The 12,876-nt window shown below is 45.6% G+C and overlaps 1 protein-coding gene across 5 annotated transcripts in view; it reads right to left on the bottom strand.

The window, feature by feature from the left end:
* Window positions 1-12,876, bottom strand: part of QRICH1 (glutamine rich 1) — a 60,127-nt gene that overhangs the window by 8,808 nt on the left and 38,443 nt on the right. For all 5 annotated transcript variants that reach the window (XM_032161596.2, XM_032161597.2, XM_058442220.1 and 2 more), the window contains 3 exons: window positions 7,392-7,569; window positions 6,748-6,902; window positions 4,731-4,845 (listed from right to left, as the gene is read on the bottom strand). In XM_032161596.2, the coding sequence (XP_032017487.1) occupies window positions 4,731-4,845; window positions 6,748-6,902; window positions 7,392-7,569 (448 nt within the window). The remainder of the gene's footprint in view (window positions 1-4,730; window positions 4,846-6,747; window positions 6,903-7,391; window positions 7,570-12,876) is intronic.

Here is a 12,876-nt window from a genome sequence, read left to right as displayed (position 1 = left end):
GGTGGTGGTATACATAAGGTTTAAAATGGAAAAAAAACAAACAAACAAACAAAAAGGAATTAAACAGCAACAGGTCAGGCTCGGTGGCTCATGCCTGTAATCCCAGCACTTTGGGAGGCTGAGGCAAGCGGATCACTTTAGGTCAGGAGTTTGAGACCAGCCTGGCCAATATGGTGAAACCCCGTCTCTACTAAAAATATAAAAAGTATATGGGCATGGTGGCACATGCCTGTAATCCCAGCTACTTGGGAGGCTGAGGCATGAGAATCACTTGAAGCCCAGAGGCGGAGGTTGAAGTCAGCCGAAATCATACCACTGCACTCCAGCCTGGGCGATACAGCGAGACTCCGTCTCAAAAGCCAAAAAACAGCAACAAACAAAGATTTGCCATGGAAAATGGGTACATGGGGGAATTCATTAATCTATTGTTTATTTTATTTATGTTTGAAACTTCCATAATAACAGACTGAAAAGTGAAGTCTACATATCCATACTTGGCTTGAAAACTTCCAAATTATGTAGAGTGATATAGTCACTCATGTCTCTGTTCCAACAATAGCCCTCCCTTGTAATACTCTTAACACTTTCCATTCCTTTGTGTTCTGTTTTTCAAAGTACTTAAATTGCTAGGCGCAGCAGCTCACGCCCATAATCCCAGCTCTTAGGGAGGCAGAGGTGGGAGGACAGCTGGTGCCCAGGAGTTGGAGACCTGCCTGGGCAATATAGCGAGACCTTGCTCTCCACAAAAAAGGAGGGGAAAAAAAAAAAAAAGAAGACAAAGTACTAGAGTTACTTATTTATACACTGTGTTGCCTTACTATAGTGCAAGCTCCATTTTCTTCACTGCTATATTATATTCTCTGGCACCTGGAATACTGCCTAGCACATAGTACGCACTCAAAAAATTTGTCTAACCAGTAAGTTTCCTTTTTAAGGGTTAAGCAGCATACATTTTAATAAACGGCAGAACAGGGATTAACATTCAGATATTTGCGTGAACACAAGTTTTAAACTTCTTTGAATGCCAAGGAATGCAACTGCTGCATCATAAGGCCAACGTTTACTTTTGTAAGAAACTGCCAAATTGTCCTCCAAAGTGGTTGTGTCTTTTTGCATTTCCACAAGCGATAAATGACATGTTACTCCCTATCTGTGTCAGCATTTGGTGCTGTCAGTGTTTTGAATTTTAGCCATTCTAATAAATGTACAGTAGTATTTCATTACTTCAGTTTGCAACTCTCTGATGACACCTGATGAGAGCATCTTTTTTTTTTTTTGAGACAGAGTCTCATTCTGTTGCCCAGGCTGGAGTGCAGTGGCACGTGATCTTGACTCACTGCAACCTCCACCTCCTGGGTTCAAGTGATTTTCTTGCCTCAGCCTCCCAAGTAGCTGGGATTACAGGCACGTGCCACCATACCCAACTAATTTTTGTATTTTTTTTAGTAGAGATGGGGTTTCCCCATATTGGCCAGGCTGGTCTTGAACTCCCGACCTCAAGTGATGCACCCGCATTTGGCCTTCCAAAGTGCTAGGATTACAGACGTCAGCCACCGCACCCAGCCCATCTTTTCATATACTCATGTGCCATCAATGCATTTTCTTTGGTGAGGTATCTGGTCAGATGTTTAATGTGTGTGTGTGTGTGTGTGTGTGTGTGTGTGTGTTTTATTTTTTGGTAGAGATAGGATCTCACCATGTTGCCCAGGTGTGTGTGTGTGTGTGTGTGTGTGCGTGTATTTTATTTTTTGGTAGAGATAGGATCTCACCATGTTGCCCAGGCTGGTCTTGAACTCCTGGGCTCAAGCAATCCTCTCACCACAGCCTCCCGAAGCGCTGGTATTACAGGTGTGAGCTACCAGGCCCAGCCTAGACATTTATTATGAATGAGATGGGGGTCTCACTTTGTTGACCAGGCTGGTCCCAAACTCCTGGGCTCAACTGATCCTCCCATCTCGGTCTCCCAAAGTGCTAGGATTATGGGTGTGAGCCACTGCACCCAGCCGCTAGTCCTTTTTTTTTTCTGAGACAGAGTCTCACTCTGTCACCCAGGCTGGAGTGGAATGGCGTGGTCTCAGCTCACTGAAACCTCTGCCTCCCTGGTTCAAACAATTCTCCTGCCTCAGCCTCCCAAGTAGCTGGGACTACAGGCACATGCCACCATGTCCAGCTAATTTTTTGTATTTAGTAGAGACAGGGTTTCACAGTGTTAGCCAGGATGGTCTTGATCTCCTGATCTCATGATCCGCCCACCTCAGCCTCCCAAAGCTCTGGGATTACAGGTGTGAACCACCGCACCCGGCCAATTTTTTGTATTTTTAGTAGAGACGATGTTTTATGTGTTGGCCAGGCTGGTGTCGGACTCCTGGTCTCAAGTGATCCACCTGCCTCGGTCTCCTAAAGTGCTGGGATTACAGGCGTGAGCCACCGCGCCCAGACTGTTTTTTTTTTGGGGGGGGGGGGGGGGGGGCGGGGGGCACAGGGCAGACTCTTGCTCTGTCGCCCAGGCTGGAGTGCAGTGGCACGATCTCGGCTCACTGCAAGCTCTGCCTCCTGGGTTCATGCCATTCTCCTGCCTCAGCCTCCCGAGTAGCTGGGACAGCAGGCGCCCGCCACCACACCCGGCTAATTTTTTGTATTTTTTAGTAGAGACGGGGTTTCACCGTGTTAGCCAGGACGGTCTCAATCTCCCGACCTTGTGATCCACCTGCCTCGGCCTCCCAAAGTGCTGGAATTACAGGCATGAACCACCGCGCCCAGCCAAAGACACACAGGAATCTTAAAGGCATATTGCTAAGTGAAAGGAACAAATCTGAAAAGGCCACATGCCGAATTATTCCAACTATATGATATTCTGGAAAAGGCAAAACTGTGAAGATAGTAAAAACATCAGTGGTTTCCAGGGTATCTGGGGGAGGGAGGGATAAACAGGTGAAAAGGTGTTTTTTTTTTTTTTTGAGACGGAGTCTCGCTCTGTCACCAGGCTGGAATGCAGTGGCGAATCTTGGCTCACCACAACCTCCGACTCCCTGGTTCAAGCGATTCTCCTACCTCAGCCTCCCGTGTAGCTGGGATTACAGGTGCCTGCCAACACACCTGGCTAATTTTTGTATTTTTAGTAGAGATGGGGTTTCACCATGTTGGCCAGGCTGGTCTTGAACTCCCAATGTTCAGTGATCAGCCCATCTCTGCCTCCCAAAGTACTGGGATTACAGGTGTGAGCCACCATGCCCGGCCCAGAAGAGGTATTTTTTAGGGCAGTGAACATTCTATATGACACCATGATGGTGATACATGTCATCATACATTCATTAAAACTCAGAATGTACAACAGATACAGAATGTAAACCAGAATGTACAACACAATAATATAGTTCATAGCACTATGAACTATAGTTAACAATAATGTATCAATATTGGTTTATCAATTATAACAAACATACCACACTAATGCAACATGTTATTGATAGGAGAAACTGTGTGTGAGGGTATATACTTAAGGAGTTATATGGAAATTCTCTATACTTACTGCTAAATTTTTCTGGAAACCTAAAAGTACTCTAAAAAATAAAGTCTATTGGCTGGCCATGGTGGCTCATGCCTATAATCCCAGCATTTGGGAGGCCGAGGTGGGCGGATCACCTGAGGTCAGGAGTTTGAGACCACCATGACCAATATGATGAAACCCTGTCTCTAGTAAAAATACAAAAATTAGCCGGGGGTGGTGGCATGCGCCTGTAATCCCAGCTACTTGGGAGGCTGGGACAGGAGAATCACTTGAACCTGGGAGGCGGATGCTGCAGTGAGCCAAGAATCACTGCACTCCGGCCTGGGCAACAAGAGCGAAATTCCGTCTCAAAAAAAAAAAAAAAAAGTCTATTAAAAACAAAAATAGGCCGGGCACGGTGGCTCACGCCTGTAATCCCAGCACTTTGGGAGGCCGAGGCGGGCAGATCACAGAGTCAGGAGTTTGAGACCAGCCTGGCCAACGTGGCAAAAGCCTGTCTCTACTAAAAATACAAAAATTAGCTGGGCATGATGGCAGGTGCCTGTAACCCTAGCTGCTCAGGAGGCTGAGGTAGGAGAATTGCCTGAATTGGGACCCGGCAGGCAGAGGCTGCAGTGAGCCAAGATTGCGCCACTGCACTCCACCCTGGGCTACAGAGTGAGACTCCGTTTCAAGCAAAACAAAACAAAACAAAACAAAACAAAAATAGCTGAGCACAGTAGCGCATGCCTATAGCTCCAGCTACTCAGGAGGCTGAGGTAGGAGGATCACTTGAGCTCAGGAGTTTGAGGCCCATCTCAGCAACATACTAAGACCATGTTTTTTTAAGAACAAACAAAGAAAAATACTGAATAACCTATGCTTTTGTTCCAACAGAACATGCTGTCCAGAAGGCTGTGAGTAAAGCAAAAATTACGCTCTACAGATAAAACTGTCCATAATCCTTGTTATAATGATTCTAACTTTAATCAATACATTTTAATAGGAAAAAAAAGACAGTAACTACCCTGCTAGTTCTGCTTGTTCCTGTGTCCTTCCCACACTGGAACCAGCAGGGTGAGCAGTGCCTCTTCCCTATCAGGGCAAGCAGCACAGTGGCCAATGCTGCTGCAGTCTGGGATTTATATCCCCCTCACCCACATGCTTTTCACAGCCAACCACAGAAGCTGATCTTTCTTAAATCCAGGTGGGAAAGATATCCAAGGACAAGGGAGACTCTTACCAAGTGGAGTGACCCGGGGCTGAACATCCTTCAGAACTTCATGTAGCCACTCCGTGAACCGAACATAATAAAGATCGGAGAAAATGTCATCTACCCTTCCATTTTCAAAAAGATACTAAAAGAAAAACAATTAATAGAAGTTATTGGTAGTCTCCTTAACAAGGCTTTCAGGGGAAATAAATATATTTTTCTACCAGTACTACTATCCTTCCCTACCCACTCACACCTCAATAAACCAAGGCACCAGCATGTGACACTTCCACAGTATGCTTAAGCTCATGTGACTGATTCTCATGACATTCTTGAGAGTTGGGTAAATAAGGCAGATGTTGTGAATGCTATTTCACCCAAGAAAGGCACTGTTTTGTGTTAGCAAAAATCATGAATAGGCTCTGGGGTCAGCCTTCCATTAGATATTGTATAAGTTAAACAACATGTGCAAGTCTTTTAATTTCTGAGACTCAGTTTCCTTGCCTGTAAATGGAGATGATGGTATCTGCCTTCCAGGACTGCGAGAGCATAGAATGAAAGCATGTAAAGCAATTCACATAGTACTTAGGTTAGGACCACCAAGAGAGGAAAAAACTAGGAGGCAGACATTTCTCAAGACAAGGCAACAGAATGAGTCCCAACCAGTAAGCCCTATTCTATTATACTGTGGGTTTCTCCTCAAGAGCCTTCGAACACTAAGAAATCCACCTCTGCTCCCTTGAACTGCCAGTCTGCAAATTTCTGTTATGCTTCACCACAGATGTCCTGAAAACCTAACTACACTGGTATATTATTCTAGCTAGACTCCTTCAAATAAGTAGTTAGTGTTAGTGCAGGGAACAATGAGAAGAAGAGCTCTATGCTGGCACAAGACTTTGTTTTGAATAAATTACCTTCATAAAAATCAGGTTTACTTTAACAAAAAGAAGAGTGTTACAAAAATGCTTTGTGAATTACAAAAAAAAAAAGGTCAAGGTAATAGATGTTTCAATAATGTAACAGAAGTTTCTCCAGGTAGTAGGATGAATAATGTTTGATTTCCTATTTTATTATTTATTTTATGTATTTATTTTTTAAGAGGCAAGGTCTTGCTTTGTAGCCCAGACTGAAGTGTGATGGCACAATCATAGCTGATTGCAGCCTCGAACTCCTGAGCTCAAGGGATCCTCCTGCCTCAGCCTCCCAAATAGCTGGGACTACAGGTGTGCGCCACCACACCCAGCTAATTATGTTTCTTTTCGTTTTTCAGACAGGGTCTCACTCTGTCACCCAGGCTGGAGTGTAGTGACATAATCGTGACTCACTATAGACCCAACCTCTGGGGCTCAAGCAGTCCTCCCACCTCAGCCTCCCAAGTGGCTGGGACTACAGGCATGCACTACCATACCCAGCTAATTTTTTGTAGAGATGGGGTTTCACTATGTTGCCTAGGCTGGTCTCAAACTCCTGGGGCTCAAGTGATCCTCCTGCCTGAGCCTCCCAAAGTGCTGGGATTATAGGTGTGAAACATCTTGCCCAGCTCTTATTTTTTTTCTTTTTTTAATTTTTGAGACAGAGTCTTGTTCTGTCACCCAGACTGGAGTGCAATGCTGTGATTTCAGCTCATTGCAACCTCTGCCTCCCGGGTTCAAGTGAGTCTCATGCCTCAGCCTCCCAAGTAGCAGGGATTATAGGCGTGCACCACCACACCTGGCAAATTTTTGCATTTTTAGTGGATGGGGTTTCACCATGTTGGCTGGGCTGGTCGTCTTCAACTCCTGACCTCAAGTGATCCACCTGCCTCGGCTTCCCAAAGTGCTGGGATTACAGGCGTGAGCCACCAGCGCCCAGCCTCGGCTCTTATTTTCTAAAGTGAACATGTACGTTTTTAAAACTTAAAAAAAAAAAAGTGTATTTTAAAACTCACTATATACTTGAAAGAGAACTTCCTTATTTTAACTTCTTGCTTGTCATTTTATTAACTAAACTAGCAAACATCCAACAGGAACACAGCTCAAACATGTTCTTGTGAAGATCTGTTTCCTACCTTTTGAATACACAGGAAAATATAGTAGAGCACATCTGGGTCATAGGGTTCACCTTCTCCATTTCGAGCTTCCCGTGTCATTAGACAGAGCCCATAATTCAACTCTGCCACAGCAGAGGAGATGAGATCTTCCTGGAATCGCAGCAGTTGGCGCCCTGCAACGGAAGCCCCAAAGATGAATGGAGGTCCTGGGGGTCCATATCTGGAAGGCTCAGAACAGATACTGCCCATCAGGGTGCTGGGATAGAAATGCTCACTTGTATCTACTGTAATGTTTCATGCCTATAATGTCAGAACTGGCCTATAACATGAGTATATGAGCCTAATGCCAAGAAAGAAGGGCTTGAGTGCCTATCCCTGGTTCCCACTTCCTCCCAGAAGCCACTCTGCTTAGGTCTGGTAGGGTCAACTCCTGAAACCCGTATGTCTAAAAATGCCTGGTTTTGGGCAAACCCCATATATCCTGCTTATTATGTACACAAGGTCAGTACTGCTTGTTGCTAGGCTTGAATTCAACATACTATTACCGATGTTGCTCTCTTGTCCCCAAGACAGGGGATACCACTTTTCTGCCATTTTGTCCTCCTGTTACTTCAGTACCATTGCATTTTAGACACAGCCCACTCTTCTTCCCAGACACTCACTCCCAATGGGTGCCAATCTGTTCTGAGCATCCTTCTCCAGTTCAGCATTCTTGGTCTGGGCCCAGTTTTTCCATACTTCAAGCCCTTCTTCTGGCTTCAAAGAATTTGGAAGCAGAAGTTCTGGGGAAGGCTGTGGCTGTGACTGTGGTTCAACTTCAGCAACCTGGACAGTTTGAGCCTATAGGAGAGAAACCATGAAAATGTGTCAATAATGTTTTATATTAGATCCTTCTGCAAAATTGCCAGAAAAATGTTATGTATAGTTCATTTATTTAAGAAAATATTTCTCTACTCATTGCTGTCCTACTTTTAAGCAGCTTTGGAGTTCTACTTCTTGCCCCAGGGACAGCAAAAGCAGCACTGCAACTGGGCTAGTGCAGTGCTTCTCAGCCTTGGCTGCACTTTTAAATGTTTTTTTTTTTTTTGAGACGGAGTTTCCCTCTTGTTGCTCAGGCTGGAGTGCAATGGCACAATCTCGGCTCACTGCAGCCTCCGCCTCCCGGGTTCAAGTGATTCTCCTGCCTCAGCCTCCTGAGTACCTGGGATTACAGGCATGCACCAACATAGCCAGCTAATTTTATAATTTTAGTCGAGACGGAGTTTTGCCATGTTGGTCAGGCTGGTCTTGAACTCCCAACCTCAGGTCATCTGCCCGCCTCAGCCTCCCAAAGTGCTGGGATTACAGGCGTGAACCACTGGGCCCGGTCAAATCTTTCATTTTAAAACACTAATAGCCAGACTTACAACCAGAATCTCTCTGAGGGGGAGCCAAGGTATCAATTGTTTAAAAACTACTCGAGTAACATGGCGCCACTGCACTCCAGCCTGGTGACAGAGCGTGAAAAAACAAAAAACAAAAAACAAAACAAAACAACTCCTCAAGTAAAAAAGTAATTCTAATGTTTGGTCACCACTGAGAACTACTGGCTCAAAGCACTGCTCCCACAATCTTTAATGTGCAAACAAATCACTTGGGGATTTTATCAAAATGCATGTTCTGATTGAAAAGGGTAGGAACAGAGACTCAGCATTTCTTTTTTTTTTTTTTTTTTTTGGCGGGGAAAGAGTTTCACTCTTGTTCTTGGATGCTGGAGTGCAATGGCAGGATCTCGGCTCACCTCAACCTCTGTCTCCCGGGTTCAAGCGATTCTCCTGCCTCAGCCTCCCAAGTAGCTAGGATTACAGGCATGTGCCACCATGCCCAGCTAATTTTGTATTTTTAGTAGAGATGGGGTTTCTCCATGTTGGTCAGGCTGGTCTTGACTCCCATCTTCAGGTGAGCTGCCCTCCTCGGCCTCCCAAAGTGCTGGGACTACAGGCGTGGGCCATCAGCCCAGAGCACTGATTCTTAAACTGGGTCTCACCTTAAAATCATCTGGATTGCTTTAAAAAACAAAACAAAACAAAACAAAAAACCCACCCTGGCCGTGTGCAGTGGCTCACGCCTGTAGTCCCAGCACTTTGGGAGGCCAAGGTGGGCGCATCACGAGGTCAAGAGATCGAGACCATCCTGACTAACATGGTGAAACCCCATCTCTACTAAAATACAAAAAAAATTAGCTGGGTGTGGTGGCGGGCGCCTGTAGTCCCAGCTACTCGGGAGGCTGAGGCAGGAGAACGGCGTGAATCCAGGAGGCAGAGCTTGCAGTGAGCCGAGATCGCGCCACTGTACTCCAGCCTGGGTGACAGACTGAGACTCCGTCACAAAAAAAAACCCAAAAAACAAACAAAAAACCCCACACTTGGGCCTTATCTCCAGCCATTGTGACTTAATTGGTGTAAGGTAGGGGCACATTGTCAGTATTTTTAAAAGCTTCCCATGTATTTTTTTTTTTCCTCTGAGATGGAGTCTTGCTCTGTTGCCTATGCTGGAGTGCAGTGGCACAATCACGGCTCACTGCAACCTTCGCCTCCCAGGTTTAAGCGATTCTCCTTTCTCAGCCTCCTGAGTAGCTAGGATTACAGATATGCACCACCATGCCAAGCTAATTTTTGTATTTTTAGTAGAGACAGCTGTTACTGAACCATCTTGCCGGCTGGTATCGAACTCCTGACCTCGAGTGATCTGCCCGCCTTGGCCTCCCAAAGTGCTGGGATTACAGACATGAGCCACTGTGCCCGGCCTTCCCAGGTGATTTTAATGTCCAGCCACAGTTGAGCCATCATTTAAAGAAAAAAAAAAGTGGCGAAACCCCATCTCTACTAAAAACAGAAAAATCAGCCAGGCATAGTGGCTCATGCCTGTAATCTCAGCTACTTGGGAGGCTGCGGCACAAGAATTACTTGAACCCAGGAGACGGAGGTTACAGTGAGCTGAGACAGTGCCACTGCACTCCAGCCTGGGCGACACGGGGAGACTCTGGCTCAAAAAATAAAAATAAAAAAGTGAATGTTTGAGTAATGTTAAAATATTTCCTACTTTCTAAAATTTTTTTTTGAGCAACGTCTTGCTCTACCACCCAGGCTAGAGAGCAGTGGCATGGTCTTGGCTCACCACAACCTCCGCTTCCCAAGTTCAAGGCATTCTCCTGCCTCAGCCTCCCGAGTAGCTGGGATTACAGTGTCTGCCATCATGCCTGGCTAATTTTTGTATTTTTAGTAGAGACAGGGTTTCACCATGTTGGCCAGGCTGGTCTCAAACTCCCGACTTCAGGTGATCTGTCCGCCTTGGCCTCCCAAAGTGCTGGGATTACAGGCGTGAGCCACCATACCCAGCCAGATTCTAAAGAGATCTTTATACCCTAAAAATATTAAAATTCCAAGATTTTCCATTTTTTTTAGTTCAGACTCTGATTTTGAAAGGCAAGAACTGAGCCACCACATGTTCAAAGAATGTGCTTCAGCTGGGTGCAGTGGCTCACACCTGTAATCCCAGCACTCTGGAGGCCGAGGCAGGCAGATCACTTCAGGTCAGGAGTCCTTTGCACTCTGCTCGGCTTCCTGATATATCACTCTCCCAGACCTCCCTCAGCTATCTAGCACCTATTTCTCTGTATGCTTTGGGTTTTTCTCTACCAGGCCCTTATGTGTTTGTCAACCATGGAGCTCCTCTATAGACCCACTTCTCACTTCAACTACATGTTCTCCCTGGTGAGTCTTACCCACTTTTCCAGTTTGGATATCTGTATTTGTCAAAGTGACCACTATGTACCTCCAAGCTATAACCCCCACCGCCGCCCACCCGCCCCCCCGCTTAATATACCCAGTGGGTACTATACATCTCCAACTGAACAACTCATAGCCACCTCAAACTAACATCTACAAAGAGTATTCATTAGCTTCCGTGCCCAGATCTATTCTCCTGAGTTACCCCCCTCCTTCGTTCAATGGCAACATCATTTACCCAAACTGGAAATCCAGGAGTCTGGCTGAATAAGTAGGCAGTGGCTAGAGCATGGGAGGCAGTGCTTCTGTAGCAGGCCCCCTTCACTGTGTGCTTCCAAACACTAAATGTCAGTTAACATTCCCAAGCATCTTCCAAAAATTCTTCCAAACGTGTCCAAATGTCTATCAGTGGGTGGAGGAGGCAATAATGCAACCCAGGTTGAAAGCTACTCATACAGAGTATTGTACATTGTGGTGTAAATTTGTTCCTACATATAATGGAAGCCCTTGGAGAGTTTTAAGCTAGGAAGTGATATAATCTTACATTTTATGATTATTCTCATTGTTCTATGAAGAATAAATTGAAGAACGAGAATGGAAGCAAGTACTGGTGGCCTAGACTATAGCGGTGGCAGTGGAGATGATATAAGAGATTTTGAGAGGTGTGATGGTAGAAGCAACATGGCTTGTTGATGAACTGGTTGTGAGGAGTAAGGGAAAGCAGACACAAAGATGACTCCTGGGTTTCTGGTTTGAATGACTGGGCGGACAGCAGCACCACTTTTTGAGACAGGGAAGTTTTTGACAGTTTTAGAAATGGTGCCAATGAAGATCTGAGGTATTGTCAATAAGTCCAAGTAAATGCTAAGTAGGCAGCTGAGTATGTGGAAAAGGTTCCAAACAGAGGAAGGCATGGCCAAGAGACTTGGACTATGTGTCAGTGCAACACAGGGATTAAGACACAGGCTCCAGGGCCAGCCCATGCAGGGTTGAATCTCAATTCTTCCACCTTTTTTTTTTTTTTGAGATGGAGTTTCACTCTGTTGCCCAGGCCTGGAGTGCAGTGGCGCGATCTCGGCTCACTGCAACCTCCACCTCCCAGGTTCAGACAATTCTGTGCCTCAGCCTCCCAGGTAGCTGGGATTATAGGCACCCACCACCACGCCCAGCTTTTTTTTTTTTTTTTTTTGGTATTTTTAGTAGAGATGGGGTTTCACCATCTTGGCCAGGCTGGTCTTTAACTCCTGACCTTGTGATCTACCCACCTCAGCCTCCAAAAGTGCTGGGATTATAGGCGTGAGCCACCGCGCCTGGCCAATTCTGCCACTTTTTAAGCATGGCTTTGGCCTTGTCACTTAATCTCTCTGTGCCTGAGTTTCCTCATCTGTAAAATAGAAGTATCAGTACATACTTCATAAGGTTAATGTGAAAATTAGAAGAATATGTTAAACATCAAGAACAGTTCTACTGACAGATAGTATCAGTGATTATCATCTTCAGCAGCCGCAAGAATCATCTGGAGGATGCTGAAAACCATGGCAATGGAAAGAAATCCCTTAGGGAGAAGACGGCCAAGTACTGAACCCTGAGGAACATCAACATGTATGATTCAGAGAGAGGAGGAGAAGGCACCAGTAAGCCTCCTGGGAATAAAGAAGACTCAGATGGGTAGGAGGAAAATCAGGAATGTGTAATAACATGCAAGTCTAAAGAAAATCTCGGCCGGGCGTGGTGGCTCACACCTGTAATCCCAGCACTTTGGGAGGCCGAGGCAGGCGGATCACAAGGTCAGGAGATCGAGACCATCCTGGCTAAGACGGTGAAACCTCGTCTCTACTAAAAATACAAAAAATTAGCCGGGTGTGGTGGCGGGCGCCTGTAGTCCCAGCTACTCGGAAGGCTGAGGCAGGAGAATGGTGTGAACTCGGGAGGCGGAGGTTGCAGTGAGCTGAGATCGCACCACTGCACTCCAGCCTGGGCGACAGAATGAGACCCCGTCTCAAAAAAAAGAAAAAAAGAAAAAGAGTCTCAATAATGGGCTGCTGTGTTGTATGTTGCTGTAGGATAAAAACATACTTGCTGGTCTGAATTGGCTATAGGGGGGTCACTGCTGAACTTGACAAGAACAGATTTAGTCATGAGTTGAAGGGAAAATTTCACAGCATCTGGAGTCTAGCTTGTGTAGATAATGCTTTTTTAGAGTTCTGGCAATAAAGTAGAAGAGAGAAATGCGGCCACAGATGGCGGCTGGTGTGAGGAAGTGAGATTTCACCATAAATCTGGTTTTAAAGACAGGAGATACGATAGCTTTTATAAAAGGTATGGCCCTCTCCAACTTGTGGCAGATGAAGGAACACATTTTGTCACTAGCTCCCCTTAA

Source organism: Hylobates moloch, unplaced genomic scaffold, assembly GCF_009828535.3.
Source record: "Hylobates moloch isolate HMO894 unplaced genomic scaffold, HMol_V3 SCAFFOLD_8, whole genome shotgun sequence".
Lineage (NCBI taxonomy): Eukaryota > Metazoa > Chordata > Mammalia > Primates > Hylobatidae > Hylobates > Hylobates moloch.
The sequence above is the reverse complement of the archived record's forward strand: the minus strand, read 5'-3'. Positions and strand labels throughout refer to the sequence as shown.